Source organism: Pelobates fuscus, chromosome 3 (genome assembly GCF_036172605.1).
Source record: "Pelobates fuscus isolate aPelFus1 chromosome 3, aPelFus1.pri, whole genome shotgun sequence".
NCBI classification, from domain to species: Eukaryota; Metazoa; Chordata; class Amphibia; order Anura; family Pelobatidae; genus Pelobates; species Pelobates fuscus.
Genome location: NC_086319.1, coordinates 188,134,601 through 188,156,185, shown reverse-complemented (window position 1 = coordinate 188,156,185; position 21,585 = coordinate 188,134,601). Strand labels below are relative to the sequence as shown.

At 37.3% G+C, this 21,585-nt stretch overlaps 1 protein-coding gene across 5 annotated transcripts in view; it reads right to left on the bottom strand.

Annotated features, from left to right (window-relative positions):
• CALD1 (caldesmon 1) overlaps positions 1-21,585 on the bottom strand; it is a 200,529-nt gene that overhangs the window by 91,343 nt on the left and 87,601 nt on the right. Inside the window, exon 1 of one of the 5 annotated variants that reach the window (XM_063447829.1) lies at positions 11,772-11,991. The exons of the other annotated variants lie outside the window; for them this stretch is intronic. Coding sequence (XP_063303899.1) covers positions 11,772-11,818 — 47 coding nt within the window. The 5' untranslated portion in view covers positions 11,819-11,991. Of the gene's footprint in view, positions 1-11,771; positions 11,992-21,585 lie in introns of those variants that run through there. 5 annotated transcript variants of the gene reach the window in all.

Below are 21,585 nucleotides of genomic sequence, written 5' to 3'. Positions count from 1 at the left end.
GCAAAGGAGGATTCCATGCGCTCCCCATTACCACTGCTGTTCTGCTACATTACAGTGAAAACAGTAATTAAGATTTGTCTCTGATCTAGTAAGATTAGTCCCACACCCACAGAGGTTTCAAATAAATAAGTAAGTTTGTCTGGAGAAAATCAGTTTTCTGGCACTTCAAATTAATTACCATGTCAGAATCTGTATTTGTTGTCTGCATTATACAGTTTATTATAATACGTGCAGTTAGAGAATACTTTAGGGGTTATTATCATTCTTGGGATTTCTCAGGAGGGATGTACTAAGATGAGAGTTGACTGTCCAGCTCTCTTCTTGCTTGTATTATGGTGCACTCTAGCTGAACTCGGCTGTAAGTGCTCAGTGGATTCACTCAAATTGAAACAGCTCCAATCACTGCAGAATTATCACTTAGATAAGCAATGACAGCAAATACCTTTTTAAACAGATACTTAACTTGGGGAAAATTTACCTCAATCTGAGTTGGTAGTGGAGTCCCCCCGAGTTTTCCCCATGCCCAACAGCTCCTCTCATTACAGTTAGTCAGAAGATTGCAGATGCAACTAAGCCAAGCAAACCAATAAAGGTTGCAGTTTTTGCAGTGCTACCCATAACATAAAAGAAATTATAGGTGTCTATAGTAAGGTGGCCTAGTGGCTACAACAAGGGGCCTCAAGATTAAAGTTCATCTGGCAAACAGCATACAAGTTAAGGTAACATACCATGGTGTATAAATATAGATTTAATATATTCTAAAGTGCTGCATGGTGCACCGTGTCCCCACAGAATTCACGGTGTTGACCTGCATTTTAAATAATTTTTTTAAAGTAATGCCTTGATGTCATCATCTGACTTCCAGCCATTTTACAATAATCTCTTTTAAATAATCCCAAATCCTAGACGAGGACTGTTATCTTTCAGCTGATAAAATCACTCCACAACACCTTAAAAACATTAACTCGGGGGCAAACTAGAAAATAACTGCCTAAGCAAAACAACGTTTTTGAGACGATTTATGTTTTGTTTTTTATACAGAACATTTGTATTCACGAGACTATTTTTACATTTTTGGTCCTGAAAAAATATATTTCCAGAGAGCTTTATAACCAAACATTTAACAGCTTCAGTAGCACACAAATAAATGCATGCACAAAAATTTTCTCATTATTTATTTTGGAGAGAAGGAGACACACAAAGGGGCTGGGGAAGTAAGACACACAAAGTGGGGTTGTAAGAGATACACAAGGGAGGTGTGAGACACACAATGGGGAAAAATAGGGGAATAGATACACTAAAGGGGGTAAGACATTTAAAAGAGGGGTTAAGAAACAAAAGTGGGGTTAAGAGGTACACAGGTAAAATGCTTTTATTGGGGAGTCGGGGTTGAGCCAAAATGTATATACACCTGTGTACCCAAAAATCCTTGCACCAGCCCTGAATATCGTTTATTTGAATGCAGCAAGTAGATAAGGCATTTTATTAGAAAAAAAAAAAAAACCCTCACAAATGCACGATTACAATGGTGTACTTTGGTAGAATTTTGCTTCCGTTTAATTAACCCGTTACAGTGGAAGTCATACATTTTTTTTAGAGATTCTATTTAGAATACGGTTTTAGTTTGACAGAAAAGAACACCTAAGAGTTGGATCTGAGGTGGGTGGAGCCAGCGCCTGCACATGTTGGACGTGATCTGCAACAGCTCCGCAAGGTGGCCCGGCTAAAAAGAAATCTGTACCGACACAGACCTCGCTACTGGGCTCAAATCACCCCAGCCCAATCCCCAATACCATTAGGAATAAAAATAAGAAGCTGCGCTCTGACCTGGGCTCGGGCTCCCGAGACATAGGCACATTTCTGTGCACGACCGCGCAGCCTGAACCCGCCTAGCGAAGGACTCTAGGTATACTGGGTAATCAGTTGGTTTGATCTCATACTAAAACTGATCTTATCGCTTTATGGTTTCTCTGTGGTATGTTCAGTCAGTTACAACTGGGAAATTCAGATACACAGCAATATCCCCTAATCTCAATGATGCAAAAATTAAACACACAAAAAAAGATTTAAAGGAACATCATAGGGTCAGGAATATAAACGTATATGTGTGACCCTATAGTGTTAAAAAGACTATTTAAACTATTTTAAAACGTACCTTTATTCCAGCCTGTGGCTGGCGCCGGCTCCGTCTCTGACCCGCCTCCTTGGCAGACATCAGAATTGATGATCTCAGCCAATCAAATGCTTTCCCACAGGAACCCATAAATTCTGATGATATCAGCCAAGGAAGCAGGCGTAGCCAATTATACTGAATCAATGCATCTCAATAGGGAAAGTTCAGTGTCTCCTTGCAGAGCGTGGAGATGCTGAATGGTAGTGCTGCTTACTCTGCAGCACTGACCCCTGAAGCACCTTTAGTGGCTGTTTGAGGAGTGACCACTGGAGGTGTCGCTAGAGAGCAATGTAAACACTGCCTTTTCTGTTAATGGCAGTGCTTACAGCAAAAAGCCTGCAGTGACTGACTTTACTCACCAGAACAACTACATTAAGCTAGAAACACTGAAGAAATAAAGAATGCCAAAAAAAAAAAAAAGACAAGTTCTATAAGAGAACACATGCTGTAATAGGAGTGGGACAAGTATAAATAAAACATATATTCTTCAAATAGACTATTTATATAAATTGAAAGCTGGATCAATGATATTCTAGTTTATATTTCACATTTTAACCCCTTCAGGACGGAGTCAATAGTGCACGTTCTGATCAAAACAAAACGTAAACAAAAACTGGAATTTGCGCTATATGTCTGTTCAACCGTAATTCACCTCTTTCATATTAAATGCACCCACACTTATTATATATCATTTTGTTCAGGAGAAACAGGGCTTTCATTTCATATAAAATATTTATATATGAAACAATTTATTATGAATAAAATAAAAAAAACTGTAAGAAATTAGAATTTTTTTTTTTAATTTGTAGTTCCGCCTCACATTTTAGCTGTAAATGTCATAATACTGTTAGGTTTTACTGCAACAAAATGCACATATTTGTAATCAGCGATGTCTCACGAGTACAACAGTACCCCCCATTAACAGGTTTTATGGTGTTTTGGAAAGTTACAGGGTCAAATATAGAACGTTCCATTTTCAAATTGAAATTTGCCAGATTAGTAATGTTACCTTTGAGACGGTGTGGTAGCCCAGGAATGAGAATTACCCCCATAATGGCATACCATTTGAAAAAGTAGACAACCCAAGGTATTGAACGTGGGGTATGTTTAGTCTTTTTTAGTAGCCACTTAGTCACAAACACTGGCCAAAGTTAGCGTTCATATTTGTTTCTGTGTGAAAAAAGCAAAAAACTAATATTTGGCCAGTGTTTGTGACTAAGTGGCTACTAAAAATGACTGGACATACCCCATTTGCAATACCTTGGGTTGTCTACTTTTGCAAATGGTATGCCATCATGGGGGTAATTCTTATTCCTGGGCTACCATACGGTCTCAAAGGCAACATAACCAATCTGGCAAATTTCAATGTCAAAAAAATGAAATGCGAGCCTTATATGTGACTCTCTAACTTTCCAAAACACCATAAAACCTGTACATGGGGGGTACTGTTATTCTTGGGAGACTTCACTAAACACAAATATTAGTGTTTTAAAACAGTAAAACATATTACAACAATAATATAGTCCATAAAAGTGCCGTTTGTTTGTAAAAAATGCAAAAAACGTCACTTTTACTTAAAATATCATCGTTGTAATACAATTTACCAGTTTGAAACACTAATATTTGAGTTCAGCGAAGTCTCCCGAGTAAAACAGTACCCCCTATATACAGGTTTTATGGTGTCTTGGAGAGTTACAGGGTCAAATATAGTGCTTGCGAATTAAATTCTCTGCACTTTCTCCCTGTGTTGTCAGGCATGTCAATCAAATTTTAATTAATTAAATGACATAATTATGTTAAAAAATTACTTAAATATACACGTAGAATTTTAATATATATGCATTTATAGGTATTTAAATTCTACGTGTATACTAATGTAATCTTTCATGTAATTATATGTATTTATCTATCTATATATATTTGCGGTTATTTGTATTTTATATATAGATATATATAGAATGTCATTCTAAGTGTATTCTGTTTCCAATATATATATATTAATAACAAAATACAGTTAGAATTAAATTACATATGAATATATAATTTATTTTAAATTTTGTTTCAATATTTTATTTATTTATTTTATTATTTTATTTATTTATTATTGCAATTATACGTATATATATATAATATATATATGTAGATCTATTATATATATAATATATATATACATATTATATATGTAACGTCATTCTAAGTGTATTTTAATACTAATATATACTAATATTAATATTAAAATACATTACGTATGACGTTACATATATATAATATGTATATATATTATATATATAATATATATACATATATTATATATATATAAATACTTGTATTTTATTTTAACATGTGTATTTAATTTTTTTTTTATACTACCTACCAGCAGGGGGACTCTCTAATATTTTAGACAGTCCCCCTGCTGGCAGATCCATAGCCAGCTATAGGGGGCCATGTGATCGCTCTTTGAGAGCGATCACATGGCCCCCGGGGGCCTCATTTGCCGGAGGGGGGCTGCCTGGGCTCTCAGGCAGACCCCCAGAAGAGGATCGCGGCGGAGGTAAGTATAGCTTACCTCCTGGGGGCTTCAGCCGTTACGGCGTTCTATGCCGCCGCAACGGCTTTAAAGCCCTTTAAAGCCGCGACGGCATAGAACGCCGTAACGGCGTTAAGGGGTTAAACAATGTTATCAATAAATTCATGCCCCCTACACTGAGAAAATGATATTGCTGGTAAAATCACTGGTAAGCAAGCATCAGGCAATTGTTCTGCTGCGGCTATTAGTCCCTCAATGAGATCATCCATCTCAAAGAAAAGCATATGATAACTATAAGAAGCATATACCTCGAACTTTTTTCTGCTATGGATCAAAACAAATTCAATGCATATGCAAATTAATTGCTTTGTTGAGAGAGAAAGGCAGGGTAACAACTGATTCTAAATAAATTAAATACAGAGGCCTTATTTCTTTACTGATCTTAGGTGATATATTGAAACTTTAACTCTGGAATGTAGATGACTTTGTAGATGTAACGACTACTTGCAGAGGCATGGTATCCAACTCTATTCACTTTAACTTGAAAAATATTTATGTAATAAGAGTTATTTCACATCTATCTTGAGATAAACATGAAAGGTCAGGTTGCACTGACTTTTGAACAGATTGAAACAAAGCCAAGTGAAAATGACATCATAAGGAAACGTCTCAGAATTTGCTATTCTTTAAAAAAAAAGTCAACTATTGATAGTCAATGTACACAGTTCACTGGGCACATTCCAGTATGGCTTAAAAATGCCCACGATATAGGCCATTCACAAAGGTCAGCTTTAAACGGTCTCTTGTAACCCAGTTGATTATTCAGGCAATTTGATTTAGCATTTATTTTTTTATTTATTTTATTTAGCTGATCCTGATGCTAACATTTTAACAAATGGAAAAGGTAAATAAATAACTAAAAACAAGACTGCCTACCCATATTCAATACCATACCCAGCGAGGGGAGTCTGGAAAAATACCTGTGGGGGTCCCACAGACTTCCTTCGAATCAGTAGTGTTATTCTTGACCTTAATGGTCTGTCAGTTAATATAATAAGAAAGGACATGTAGATTCCACTTCACCTTCTCCTCCCTTGTGACCTGTGGGATAGAGATTTTAAACAGAATATGTGGGGATTATCTAGATATTCTATCATGAAGAATGATTCTGCTCAATAGTTCTCTTCTCCCAAAAGATTTGTGTGTCAGGGAATAAGTTATAAAGTAGTCATCCCAAGACTGGCCCTGTTCGCCTAGATCAGGCTTCCCCAAACTCTGACCCTCCAGATGTTGCCGAACTACAATTCCCATGATTCTATGAATTAAATAGATAGGCTGAGAATCATGAAAGTTGTAGTTCAGCAACATCTGGAGGTCCAGAGTTTGGGGAAGCCTAGTCTAGATAATAAACAGCGGTAATGGAACCTCAGACTCTCTGGTTCTGTATATCTACCACTTCCTACTACTAGACAACCAGGGAGTGGCCGCTTCCCTGGCTTCTATATAGCTGAATATCATCTTGAGTATGTTGTCAGGAAAATATCCCTACCCACTATAATTAAGAAAGAAAAAAACCTAAAATCCTCCTTACGCATACCTTACCCATACCACAGATCACAACACATAGTGGCATGAAAATATGTCAGAATTGTAGGTCAACATTTTTCAGTATGCAAAGATGTATTTTCAATAATGGGGTGGAAGCAAAACTTACTTTATCAAATAAAAAAATAATATAACATATATTTGGTATTTCCTTCTGAAATAGCAAAGTGAAAGCAATTAAATTTTGCTTTAGCCAGATACAAAAGGTTCTTATTTAAAAGATTAGGAACACTGATGTTCTCTCTCAATTCCAAAGTCTTATCAGCTGAACTTTGCTGCATACCACTGTCAGTACAATTTTAATCAGTATTAACAAACATGTTTTAATTATTTTATTTTGTTATTTTTCACTGTGAATTTGTGTGTGTCAGCTCAAACATGCTTTGTAGACCTTAGGTAAAAAAAAAACCTTAAAAAAACCTTAAAAAAAAATATTAAACAATATATTTAAAATATTTAACAAACAATACAGATATACAGTAAGGTCCGGAAATATTTGGACACTGATGCAATGTTTATCATTTTGGCTTTGTATGCCACCACAATGGATTTAAAATTAAACAACCAAGATGCAACTGAAGTGCAGACTTTCAGCTTTAATTCAAGGGGTTGAATACAAATATTGTGACCCCCAGCACTGTAGTCACTGACAGCCCCCATGACACAGATCCTGGGTGAAGAAGCTACTGTGCTGTTTCCAGGTGAGCAGTGAGCGGGCTGTGCCCGGTGTCCCCAGACTGGCCTGCCCGCGGGGACCGGCCCTGGTGGGGAATGGAGGACAGGGAAGACCTCTGGCCGGTACCGGTCACAGGTAATCCCACGGGGAGGGAAACCATTAGATGTCACTCCATAACACAGCTGCCGTTCACTTCCCAGCAATTACCTGGGATTCCGGGATTCACCATCCGAGTCCGGCAGCGGAGGAGGGTCTCAGGTACCGGCAGGGAGCAGGGTGCAGGGACTCGCCTCTCAGACCCGCCCATCGGGTGGCCCTTTCTACCAGCAATGAGTGCGGCCAACAGGGGCAGCGGACAGGGGAATGTGGATACAGGAAACTACCGAGCGGTCTACAGCTATGAATCCAAGAAAAAAAAAAAAAAAAACACCCCCTTTTTGTGAATGGAATCTTCCATGTTATGCAGAGGCCCACACTTCCTCAACTGGCGTTTTATATATATATATATATATATATATATATATATATATATATTTTTTTATGTGATTCAAAATTTTCCCCAATGTTTAACAAAAATGTGTTTGTAATGGCTGTGAAATAAAATTAAATGTTAAAATCCACATTGTTGTATTCAGCAACTTTCTGGAACTGATCACCTCCTTCATTGTCAGTAATGGAGATAGATAGAAGTCACTCTGTCACCAGTCACAACCTCCTACACTGTAATAAAAAGTCTAATATTAATAAAATTATAGAAAAAGTATTTTAAAATCATTTGGGGGGAAAAAAGTCAGTTTCGGTTTCCGGCCAAGGGCATCTTGAGTTTTCGGTTCAGGTTCAGAATTTTCATTTTGGTGCATCCCTAATTGCAACCATTGTCATAAACAGTCCCCTTATTTCAGGGGCTCAAATATAATTGGATAAATGAACACAATCATAAATAAAATGTTCATTTGTAATACTTTGTCGAAAATCCTTTGCAGGCAATTACTGCTGGAAGTCTGGAACGCATGGACATCAATTGCTTGTTTTCCTCCTTTGTGATGCTTTGTCAGGCCTTTACTGCAGCTGTCTTCAGGTTGTTTGTTCGTGGGCCTTTCTGCCTTAAGTTTTGTTGTCAGCAAGTGAAATGCATGCTCAATCAGGTTGAGATCAGTTGATTAACTTGGTCAGTGTAGAATATTTCACTTCTTTGCCTTAAAAACTCCTGGGTTTCTTTCTCAGTGAGTTTTGGGTCATTGTGCATCTGTAAAGTGAAGAGCCATCCAATGCACTTTGCTGAATTTGAGCAGACAATATATCCCTATACATTTCAGAATTCATCTGACTGCTTCTGTCTTGTGTCTCATCATCAATAAGCACTAATGACCCAGTGCAATTGGAAGACATGCATGCCCATGCCATCACATTGCCTCCACCGTGTTTTACAGATGATTGGTTATGCTTTGGACCATGAGCTGTTCCAAGCCTTCTCCATGACCAGCCCCCACAGCAAATATGAACCAAGGTATAGTTCATGACTTCACTATGCAAATATCAGCATAGCATAAGTTCATATTGGTACCAAGAACAGTTCAATTTAAAAAAAATTCAGCCTGGAAGAATTTTCCAGTTCAAGTGTATCTAGGGACATGCTATTATGTTGTACTGTTAGAATAGGATGCAACTGATATAACATGTAGGTAGAACAAGCACATGTTTTTTCCTACATACACTGTACACAAGACCATATTGCAAACTGAAATTCTGACAAACAGAGACTCAACTGGAAATCTGGGGATAGCCAGACAAAAATGTACAGATATATATAACATCCATATTACTTAATTACACATAATCCAACCACCATACATGCCTTTTGCACAACAGTGATAACGTATGGGTAAGGATGGGGCCAAGGTGGAGCAATATAGTCTCAGAGAGCCCTTTTACTTTTAGCAGGCTTGGTCTACATTAAATACAATTCTAAGTCTGTGTAGTATTTCTTGATCGTTAAAGGGTTATTGTAAAAACCCCTTTCTCCATAATCCTTTTAGCTTTATTATTCCATTGGAACTACTGACCAGGCCCCCATTACTTATCTTTAAACTAAACTTGAATCCAACGCCAGACGAGGTCCTCGTCACCCATTTCCAAGCATTTGATTGGAACGTTTACTCCAGCTCAGAGGACTTGCACATGCTCTGAGCCAAGGATGAGAAGGAAAGGAGAGAGGACTTTTAATATAATATAATTATATATATTTTTAAACTGGGAAGCTTCCCCTTGCAGTCTCACTGCCAGCAAAAAATGTTTCGGGTTTTCCCCTTTATCAATTCCAGAAATTTCATAGGACATTTCTGGAACTGATAAAGGGGAATACCTAAAACATTGGCTTTTTGGCCCTTCAATAAATTGTATGTAGCACTATGTGTGCACATTTAACATCAAGTTGCGCTTCCTTAATTTATTTACCTTATGCAACAAGAAATACACAAAACTTTATTCCATGACCTTCAGATATATTCAGCTTGATGGAAATCACATCGTATCCTTAGTTAAAAGGATATTATGTAAATGCAATTAGTAAATCAGTGTTATAATTAAAACAAGCATCTGACAAAATAGCTAAAATGGATTATGGAAAATGAGAAGAATTCAATGAAACGATCTCTACAGCCTCTTCTGGATTTCTCTTTTTGTTTCTATTTTATACTTTTAGATTGTGTTCGTACAACACCCTCTCATTAATACCTTCTACAACTGCTGCAATACATATTTAAAAAGATTAACCAAACTAAAATGAAAAATAACATACAGCTACAACATTCTACAAACCATTCATGCAATGTAATATGTCCAAGATTTTTGTTCTACATATTATCAAAGGCTAGGGTGTTCAGCTTTGTCCCTGTGTTTGGGTTACAGTGCCCATAATGTTTTACTAGCTACTAGGGACTTTGTCAGAGCCACTAGGTAATCGTAGTCCAACAGAAGCTATAGCGCCAAGTTGTGCCAATTTATATAGTCTTACTACTCTATTTGTATAGGATCTGTTTAATTCATACACACACACACACACACACACACACACACACACACATACTCTATAGACAAAAGTATTGGGGCATCTGACATTACACCAACAGAAACTTTTATGAGATTGTATATATCTAAAGATATAGACATTATTAATATGTAGTTGGTCCCCATATTTGCAGCTATAAAATCTTACACTCTTCTGGGACGACTTGTGCTTCTGTGGAAATCTTTGCCCATCCATCCAGTTCAGTATTTGTGAGGTCAGGACCGGATGTTGGACAAGAAGGTCTGGCTAGCAATCTCCATTCCAGTTCAAACGGGTCCAATGGTGTCGAGGTCATGGCTCTGTGTGCTGGCCAGTCAAGTGTTTAGACACCACAATAATACAACCATGTCTTAATGGATTTTGCTTTGTGCACTGGGGTACAGTAATGCTGGCATACAAAAGGGCCTTCCCAAACGAGTCCCACAAAATGGGAGCATAGCACTGTCCAAAATATGTTGGTATGCTAAAGCATTAAAACTTCCCTTTACATCAATTGATGCGACACATGCCATTGTACATGGTGACATGAGGCATGCATGCAGCTGCTTGACCATTGAAATCCATTCAATGAAGCTCCCGCCACACATTTTGTGTGCCAATATCAACACCAGTGGAAGTTTAGAACTCCTCACCTTTGAAATCAGCAGAGCATTAATGAATTTTATGCCTCAGCTGCTGTTCCCAAATGCTTCCACTGGCCAATAATACCAAATTACAGTTGCCCATGGAAGGCATGAAATGTCACAAACCGACTTATTGCAAAGGTGGCATCCTATCACAGTATCACGCTTGAACTCACAGAGCTCTTTATTTCACAAGGATTTGTAAATGCAAACTGCATGGCTAGGTGCTTAATTTTTAACACCTGGATTCAATAATTAGGAGGTGCGCCCCAATAAAATATATGAATTATTGGGGCACACCTAATTATTGAATCCAGGTGTTAAAAATCAAATATTATATATACACACACACACACACACAGCAGTCAAAGCCATGGTGGAACTTTCCATGGGGTCAGTACTTTATGGCCAGTCAGATAAGCAATGGAAAGTTTGTTAAAAGACCAGCATACAGGATTAGAAAGAGAAAAATTAAAGTACACAAAGGCATTCTGATTTGATCTTTAAAAATTAACTTTAACATGTTTGTACAGAGACACTTCTTTTCACAAACCATGACAAACCTAACTATAAATTAGTAGAGGGAAAAAAACCTTCCCACAGATATATATATATAATATCCATGAAGGAGAAGGGTATTCCAGTTCTGCATACAAACATACTCTGTACTATAGTTTACAAAATTAACATGAAGTTACATTTCATAGTTGGTAAAGGGAACATTTTGCATGTACAAACCAACTCAAGCATTTGCACACAATGTCAGTATTGTTGAAAATGTAATGATACAAAGCATACAGCTTTGACAGTATATTTGTTATAATTTCAAGCGCACGTACTTTTTAAGTAAATAAGCATTCAGAGGCAGGATTCTGACATTGTTCATTGACCCTTTAAGAGTAAATCTTTCCTCATGTGGTTGAATTAACCATTTATGCACCTGGCTTGTAACACTTTGTTCTCCTCTAGTATATATTTGTGCTATTTTGTTGCCTCTAATTGCTGTTTAAGTACAGAACCCTCAGCTTTACTAATCCAATGCCTGACCTAAAAGAAAACACAGGTTAATCAGAACAAGTATCAGTAAATAAATAACTCACTGGGATAGAGTGAACAGGTTGTGTCTGCAGTAGGATCTGCTGATCATGTCTGTCTTTGTGACTCAGTGTCTTCTTGCCAAGTGTTCATTTAACGAGAGAAGGATGGAATGAGACAGTGTAAATGTCATAATCCTTACAAACGCTGATTACTGCTCTTTACACCTATACAGAAAACGCCTGCCCATCAAACCATGACGAAAGCTCCAACTTGCTGTCTGCCAGGCTGACCCACCAATTTTTATCACATGATCTCATGAATGTGTGTGAGCATTTTTTTTCATTTGCCGTAATCTCTGTAGTAGAGGTTCTTTTGTTCTTTGTCTGGAAATATTCACATAAATTCTCTCTAGAGACTCAGGAATGTGTATACCATGCTGACATCAACTATGAAAAATTACACAAGATATGTAAGGTCCTGTTATCTTGAGAGAAAAATGCTACAACCAGATATTTAGCTGGGAATATACACAGCCAGAACCGTTCAAAATGAGACAACCCTGAGACTAGTCAAATTATTAATGCTTTAATAGCACATTACAGTTAAAGTATGTTTTATATATTAGTTTTAATAGTATACAGAGCAATGATTTTCAACCAGTGTGTCTTAAAGCGGCAATGTCATCCCCCTGAAAAACTAGTATTTTATAACTATAGAATCTTTATGATTAACTGAATTCATTGATTTTTTTTGTATTAATACAAAAACATAAGTCCTGCGCTCACTCCCATCACTCCTGGGCGACAGCAACGACCACAGTATACATCAGCCCCGATATATACAGTAAAAACCAAAGAAAATGTTACCTGCGCTCTCTCCTGAATACCTATGCATATTTAAACAAATGGAGGACATTTAGTTACTCCAATGGCCATTGGTCCGGAAGATAGCCACTAGAGGCTGGATTAACCCCAAATGTAAATGCATCTGAAGGGTTTAAACCTGAGGGACCTGGCACCCAGACCACTTCATTGAGCTGAAGTGGTCTGGGTGACTGGGTGACAATAGTGTCCCTTTAAAGCCAGCAAAACTATACACATGCTCTGTACATGTTGCATACTTCTCTTCTAAGACTACAAGTATGTGCAACTTTTACAAAACTCTGAAAAGATAATAATGTGTGTATATATATATATATATATATATACACATATATACATACACACACACACACACACACACACAAACGTATGCCTTAGTCTTAAGAGTTGTGGATGATACTTTATAGACATCCACAATAGCAGATAAGAAAGCTAGAGATTGGGGTGAAATTTGATGGCCATCACAAGTATATATGTGTATCTTGACAGCTCTGACAAGCACAGGCCATATCCAATAAATAATGGAGCATGGTAAGGCGATCTTTCAACTTGCTTCCAGTCTGCATCAAGGTCTGTGAACTGGCTTGGCCCACTGTTGCCTATAACTACTAGAAAACCATGGTCTCATCTATATGTTGCACCTGCCCAAGACTGCACACCACCCATGGCTATTGCAGACAGTTTTAAAGCTGCTCCACCAAGGCAATCTGGGTTTGGATGTGTAATGGACTCTTCTTCTACCCTATACACACATCCATCTATATTCTGATGATTTGTGGGCTAATTATCATCTTAAAGAAAGACTTAAGTCTTTAGAAAAATGTGTTTAGGATTCCAATCACATTAATAGTGGCCAAGGCCACAGGATTTAAGTTGAAAGCGGTCACTCTTGGGGACTGAAATCCATTGGCAAGCCATATTTTAACCCCTCTTTCTCCATATATTAAAGTGGACATATACCATTTCTCTGGAAGAGAAATAAAAAAGGAGGAAACAGGAAAGGAAAGCATTTTCAATTCAACCTTACTGTATCTCACCCTTGGAGATTGTGCTCACCTGCTCTATTTCACTTGATAAGCTCTCAGGTAATCTACAGCGTTTACAGACTTTCTTTGTGCTTCATTAAATACCTCACTGCATACATCAAAGGACTTGCATTTACTGTTTGTTGTGCAAACTGACTAATGACCCTCATCACAGTTCCTACTCATGTATTGATTCATGATTTGGGCAGATACTTTACTAATATGTGGGTATGTAAGTTGATGATTGAGTGCGGACCACTAAATTAGTGGCTCTAGCGAGTCGGAGAATGGTTATGGTTTATTGGCTGTTATGAGACAATGTTCTGCTTTCTGTTTTTCATTCCAATTAGTGTTTTTAGGATTGTTAATCAGAAGAGAGTCAACTATGCATTTCCTTCAGTGGGCTTAACCCCTTAAGGACCAAACGTCTGGAATAAAAGGGAATCATGACATGTCACACATGTCATGTGTCCTTAAGGGGTTAAAATATAGGTCCCTTGGTATGTTGAGCATAGCAAATGTAACTATGTAGTTCGATTATGGCTTTAAAAAAATGATATTAAAGATTAAACTACAAAGAATTGTGATTAGTTACAATGTTGTCACATAATATCTACATTTAGCTGGAATGTGTACATATTCGACTAATCTGCACTGTATTGTAACTAGAACCCGTTGCCTACTAGAGAACTGGTAATATAGACAAAGAAGAGGTTTTGGATTCTCCACGGATACAGTATAGCACTATTACAGGAAGCACCTCTAGTGGCCACCTGAGTGACTGCCACTAGACGTGTTCCTAGGCAGTAATATAAACACTGCCTTTTTGACTGAAAAGGCAGTGTTTACATAAAAAAAAAAAAAAAACCTACAGTGACAGGCTGTAGACACCAGACAAACTACATTAAGTTGTAGTTGGTGACAGAAGTGGCCCTTTAATGAAAAGGTGGTGTGGGGTGGGGTGGAGAGGAATTAGCGTTATATAGGATTTAATGTAAGAGTATATAGAGTGTTTATTGTTAAGAGCATTACAAGCTTGAGAGAAGTTATGGTTGTGGTATAATGGGTATTTATAATTATTGGGTTTAATATTAGAGAAGAAGTTGAATTTTGTATTGGAGTGCAAGCTGTGCTTAATTTTGAAGAGATGTTAAACCTACGATTAGAAAGTGTTCTGTTTTTGTGTTTTTTCAAGTTTAGGCTTTTGCGTGCTTAAATTTTGGACTAAGGAAAGACTTTAAGGTTTTGTGAAAGGTTAAATTTAGGGTTAGGATAAAAAGAAAAAGAAAAAAAAGTTGTTTTGAGTACACTCATGTGGAGTTTGAGGATTATTTGCAATGTACTCACCCTTTTATGATGGATAGTGAAAGTGCAGGAGTTATTATACAGTATGCATCATTCAATGTCCCTGTTAAACCTTTAATGTATTTCCTGCGGGAGAGGCTGTTAGTGGGCAAATGGGAAATGATCCCGCCCACTTCCTGTGCAACCTCACACACAAAAACTGTAGGAGCTGGGATAGCACTGAGTTTTACATACAACCTCTATAACGGTTCCTGTAGCTCTGCTATCTAAGCACAGAAGGCTGAGAGGACTAAAGGGAATATTAGCCAAGGTTCATGGTATTTAAATCCCCTCGATAGCCCAATGAAGCTCCAAAATGGAGCAATATAAGTGCTGTAAAAAGGCACCTTCTAGAGGACAGGCGCCTGTAGGCAGATAACTAAATGGAAATCCAGTCCTGACCCTGCCATGCTCGTTTTGCTGGAAAAGTGGGTTTTCCGAACTAACCATATGATGGCTAGGTTTTTGCTTTTTAGCCATTTCTAAGGTTTCACTACATTTGCATTTGCAGGGCTGAGAAGTAACCTACATGTAGCGAAGAGCATACCCTACCAAATCGGATCATATCCAACCTCAACACAAAGAACAACAAAAGGTAAGTGCTAATTTACAGACAATATGTAGGTAGGCAGCAACCTTGAAGAAGGGAATCCCTCCAATCCTTCAAAGAGACAGAAAATAGTACAAAGACAGGTAAGACTGCACCAATAGAGTTGGTAGTTAAAAATAAAGTCTCACTAATATAGCAGGATAAAACAGGGGTGCAATCTTCAGGAGTTGATCCGTCCGGATGGTTTAAAATATTCGTATATGTGGAGAGACAAAAGGGATATACAAAAACAGCCAATAGTGCAATAAGCCAAGATCCAGTGATAAAATGTATGAAAAAAGTAGGTAATACACTCACATTTACAAGAACTATAACCAGCTCTGGAGTGAAGGGCGTGCAGCGGTATGATCCCTGCTTAAGGGATATGCAGGAGAGGTTTGTCTGTTAATACAGTCTGGGTATCCAAGGCTCCAAAATATGATGAAAAGACAACAATAGTGCTCTCAATATGATAAAATGAGATATAAAATAGATAAAATCATACTCACAAGTGTAGAGCAGGAAATACTGCTCTATTGATAAAGCGTTGGTGTTATGATTTCTTTGAGTACAGGAACAGATAAAAATGCCAGGAAGAATAAAAAATATAAAAAAAAGTGCATATAAAACACCATAAAAAGAAAATTGGTACAAATTTTGGACGAAAAGACTTATTGCTAAAATACACAAATTAAAACCATAACGCGTTTCACCATATGTGGCGTCTTCAAATGGAGTAAAAATAACAACCTGGCATACATTGTTTATATAAGAGTACAATGGGATTCAAATTGGCGCCTAAAATTCAATTAACCAATGAAAAAAAATTGAATTTAAGAATAATACCAAACATGAATAAAAATCATACAGTTAAAATAGTACAGGAATAAACAGTAATATAACTTTGTCATCTAAAATGAGCATTGGATGACTATGAATTTGATAGTATCAATGAGACATGTGACCTGTGAGTAATAATTGTCCCAAGGTATGATGGATAATGTAGTTCTTGATGACGGATTGACGTCCGCCCATTATTATAACAAGCCGGCCGCAGACAGAATATGTGCGGTCGGGTGAGAAAGGGAGGTGAACACGCGATCAGTATTTTGTAAAACTGGTTGCGTGTAATTCACGATGTTTGCCGGCCGCATACTGAGCATGTGCGGCCGGCTCAGGGGAATGAATGGCAGTATGCCATGTTGTGGTTGGCGGCATACAGCCGAAACCTCTTGCTGGGATGATGCTATATTATGGTTGGCGGCATTTAGCCGCAACCTGCAGCTAATAGGAGTTGTGGGAAAGAGGGGAGATGAATTAATCTGAAAATTGGGCAGCATACATTTAAGTATATGGATGCACACAATAAAACACATTTGGAGATATATGAATACACCTAATGGGACACAGTAAACACAAATAATAACATGAATAAAAACAGCGTAGTGGTAATAAAACAGAGTGATTTCAAGAAGAGAAATAAAAGTATAAATAAAAATGCATAAAATTATATAAAATTGAACAAGTAAAAGTCTACATTTAGACCCTGGGGGTTTAGTGTTTTTAGGTTAAATACCCATTCCATCTCTGTTTTACCCCAAATATTTTTGATGTTACCGTCTCTCCAGGGGTTGACACATTTTTTGATACCAATAAATTTGAGTAATCTTGTATCATTGTTGTGTATACAAAAGTGTTTTGAGACTGAGTGATTTAAAGGGACACTATAGTCACCAGAACAACCACAGCTTATTTCATTTGTTCTGGTGAGTAGAATCATTACCTTCAGGCTTTTTGCTGTAAACACGGTCTTTTCAGAGAAAATGCAGTGTTTACATTACAGCCTAGTGATAACTTCACTGGCCACTCTTCAGATAGTTGTTAGAGATCCTTCCTGGGTCATGGCTGCCAAAAATGCATCCAAACATTCAGTATCTCCTCCCTCTGCATGCAGACACTGAACTTTCCTCATAGAGATTCATTGATTCAATTCATCTCTATGAGGAGATGCTGATTGGCCAGGGCTGTGTTTGAATGATGCTGGCTCTGCCCCTGATCTGCCTCTTTGTCTGTCTCAGCCAATCCTATGGGGAAGCACTGTGATTGGATCAGGCTACCACTTCTGCTGATGTCAGCAGACTGCTTGTTTTTTCTTTTTTTAGGCAAACAACATGCAGATCTACAGCTTCTGGCTTGAATACAGTAAGATGTTGCTATATTTATGGGGGCATGAGGGGCCAAGGGGGCTAGATGGTGGGTTTAACACTATACGGTCAGGAATACTTGTTTGTGTTCCTGACCCTATAGTGATCCTTTAAGTATCCCTTTCTTATGTTTCTACAGTGTTCACTCAGTCCAGTTTTAAGGCTTCTTGTCGTCATGTCTACATACTGGAGGCCACAGGGGCACTCCAGTAGATAGATTATGTTTTCCCATAACAACTAATAAAATCTTTAATAGAATATGTTTTATTTGTTATGTTTGATTTAAATAAAGTAGTCTTTGGTGGGATAGATGGGTTGGTATTTTTACAGATAATACATCTTTTATGAACGTACTATACTCACTATTGTAGAGATTCAAGTATAATTCTTACAGTACTAGCAAGTGAAACTACAGAACAATCACTACTTATATTACAAAGTAACCCCAAGTAAACCTCTACATACATATTTCCAAGGAAAACAATTGCAAAGCCAAGCAATCTTTCCCATTTGCTATATTAAATGTTCTAGTTTAGAATGTTGAAATGCAACTACAAGCCACAAGCATGTGTTCAATAGAACATATAACAAAGACACTTTACCAGTCTGGCATGGCTGAACTGTAAACAAAAAAATAAAAGAAAACATTTTTGTGATTTTTTTTATTTTATTTAGAAATTTGGATAAACTTTCTGAATGCCAAAATTCCACAGAGAATGCTGAATACAATACATTACCAGAAAATGTTTAGGCTTCAGTGTGAAGCATGTATGATGCTTAGGGACTCTCATTGTATCTCAAAGGTCCACTAACTGACACTCTGATGCGGTCAACACCATTGCTAATGGGTAGGACTTGGTGCAGATGTCAACACAGAGGCTAATTGGTTATGGGGCAGCAAACAGTACAAAATAGCTTGCTCCAGGGGTCCTTTAACTTTTTTTTGTTTTTTTTCAAGAAAGTAGACAAGTAGAAAACCTGTCACCTTAAGATTTAGTTTTGGTCTTGTAAATGCCTTTGAGCGGAGTAAATAAATAAAATAAAGATTGTGCCGTGTTCCAAGAATATTAACCCAGTGTTTAGCATGTATAACAAAGGAGTATTTAGATTGTCTGAAAATTTTTTGAATTTTTTTTTTTTTAAAATCACACGACCAATACATGAGCAGTACCTTTCCAAAAATGTTCCCTATTGACAGAAAAAAAAATGTCATGTTTATTTAGATTGGTGTTTAAGTTGATTAGAAGTTTTCCAATGACTCCCATGAATAAATGCAGGAATTAAAACAGCCACCCTTTGGCCAGGGATGGATAAAGAACAGATGGGACTCCGAAGACAAAGTCCCAATATACACTGCATATTATTTTTCTATAAGAATTATTTAAACCCTTCCCTCCCAACCATGTGTATAGATATGCTAACCTATGTTTTACACTGCAAAAGAATTCATCCCACCCAACTCACATTCTACAGCAAGCGTGATGCTTATGCTAACGGACAGGAGAAAGGAATCAAGGAAAGCTATTTCAATTCTTTAATTGCATTCCTTCATGTCCTGTATTCTGTGTAGTTATCCTTAATGGATATGGGTATTATATTTTGAAAAAAGTAATGCTAGTGAAAGAGTTAAAGTGACACTGTAGTCACCAGAACAACTACAGCTTTTTGTATTTGTTCTGGTGAGTAGAATCATTACCTTCTTGCTGGAAAACTATTTTTTTCCCAGAGGGAATGCAATGTTTACGTTATAGTCTAGGGATACCTCCACTGGCCACTCCTCAGATGGTTACTAAAGGTGATTTGTGGGGCAGTGCTGCACACTGTGCCGCACTGCCATTCAGTGTCTCCACGCTCTGCATGGAGATACTAATCTTTCTTCATAGAGATGCGTTGATTCAATTAATCTCTATGAGGAAATGCTGATTGGCCAGAGCGGTGTTTGGCTTGTGCTGGCTCTGCCCCTGATATGCCTCCTTGACAGTCTCAGCCAATATAATGCTTTCCTATGGGAAAGCATTGTGATTGGCTAATATCATAACTTCTGAAGATACCAGCCAAGCACGCAGTTCAGGGGCAGATCCAGCAGCAGCAGACTAATACAAATAAGATTTTATAATATATATATATATATATATATATATATATATATATATATATATATATATATATATACACACACACACACATATATATATACACACATACACACACGGTTGGGCCAGGGGGGCTAGATGGAGTTTTTAACAATGTAGGGTCAGAAATACATGTTTGTGTTCCTTACCTTATAGTTTTCCTTTAATAGGAAAGAAGCCAGAGGGTGAAAATGATTAGTGATTTTTATATCTGTACAGAAAAAGTGATTTAAAATGAAATCAATTGCACAATAAAGCTGACAAATTTGGAATGCAATGCAATTTGAGGTTTCATAAAAAAAAAAATAGTTCCTATAGCTGTAGTAGAATTATGACAACAAACTGCTTATAATCCAAATTAATTTCTATATTTGGGCCTAACTTTGCATACAAATCCCCTTAAAGGAACACTATAGTCAACAAAACAACTTCAGCTTAATGATGCAGTTTTGGTGTATAGATCCTGCCCCTGCAATAACCACTTAGTTCACGGCCATTTAGGCGTTAAATCACTTTTGTTTCTGTTCATACAGTTCTAGCCACACCTCTCCTGGCTGTGACTGACATAGCCTGCATGAAAACAAAATGGTTTCATTTTCAATTAAATGTTAACTTACTTTAAACATTTTTATCTCCTGCTCTGTAAATTGAACTTTAATTATATACAGGAGACTCCTGCAAGCTATTTACAGAGCAGGAGATAAGACATTGTAAATGAAACAGAACTTATAATAAAGGAAGTGTAAACATTAGATTACTCTCTACAAGAAGTGTGTAGAAAGACTGTGCAAGCCACATGCAGGGAGGTGTGACTAGGGCTGTATAAACATAGTGATTTACCGCCTTCAAGGCAGAAAATTAAGCAGTGAGACTGCAAGGGCATGAACCTAAAGTTTGTCCCTTAAAAAAAAAAAAAAAAAAGCCAAGCTGTAATTTCAGATCCAGTTCCGCACATCTTATTAATTGATAACCATCAGTGATTATTGCCTACCACCAAACTTTGAAAGGCAAGAAAATAGAATGGAAGAAGGTATGCAAATTTGGAAAATTCTACCGTGTTTCCCCGAAAATATGCCCTAGCTTATTTTCGGGAGATGCTCCTAATATAAGCCACAGAATTCCATTCGCGAGTAAACTTATCTATGTGCAGGGAAGTTTCCCCGAACATAGATTTGCAGGATTCAATGCCCTAGTGAATAGGTCTATGTTCGGGGGAATTCGGAGGCTTTCTAGCACACACATTTTTTTCCAGAAATAAAACTTTCCCCCAAAAATAAGCCCTCGTGCGTTTTTCGGGGGAAAAAATTATATTAGACCTGGTCTTATTTTCAAGGAAACATGGTATATATACACATACCTCTCAAGCAGTGGCACAACTACTGCCTCATACTCTGACACAGACAGATTTTAGTGGACCGCAAGGAAGCCACCCTACTGCACCTAAAAAGTATGGAGACAGAGGGTGCCTACATATATAGAAATTATGACTTTGTATTTGTCAGTGTGTATATGTGCGATTGTGTGTATAAGTGTCAGTATGTGTATTTGTGTGGCAGTATATGTTCTTACATTATAGCATTCAAATGTCAACACTACATACAAACACACCCCTGCATTCAAACGAAAACACTAAACATAATACAACATTGCTTTCAAATGGCAACAAGATATACAAACACAAAACAGCATTCAAATTACGTC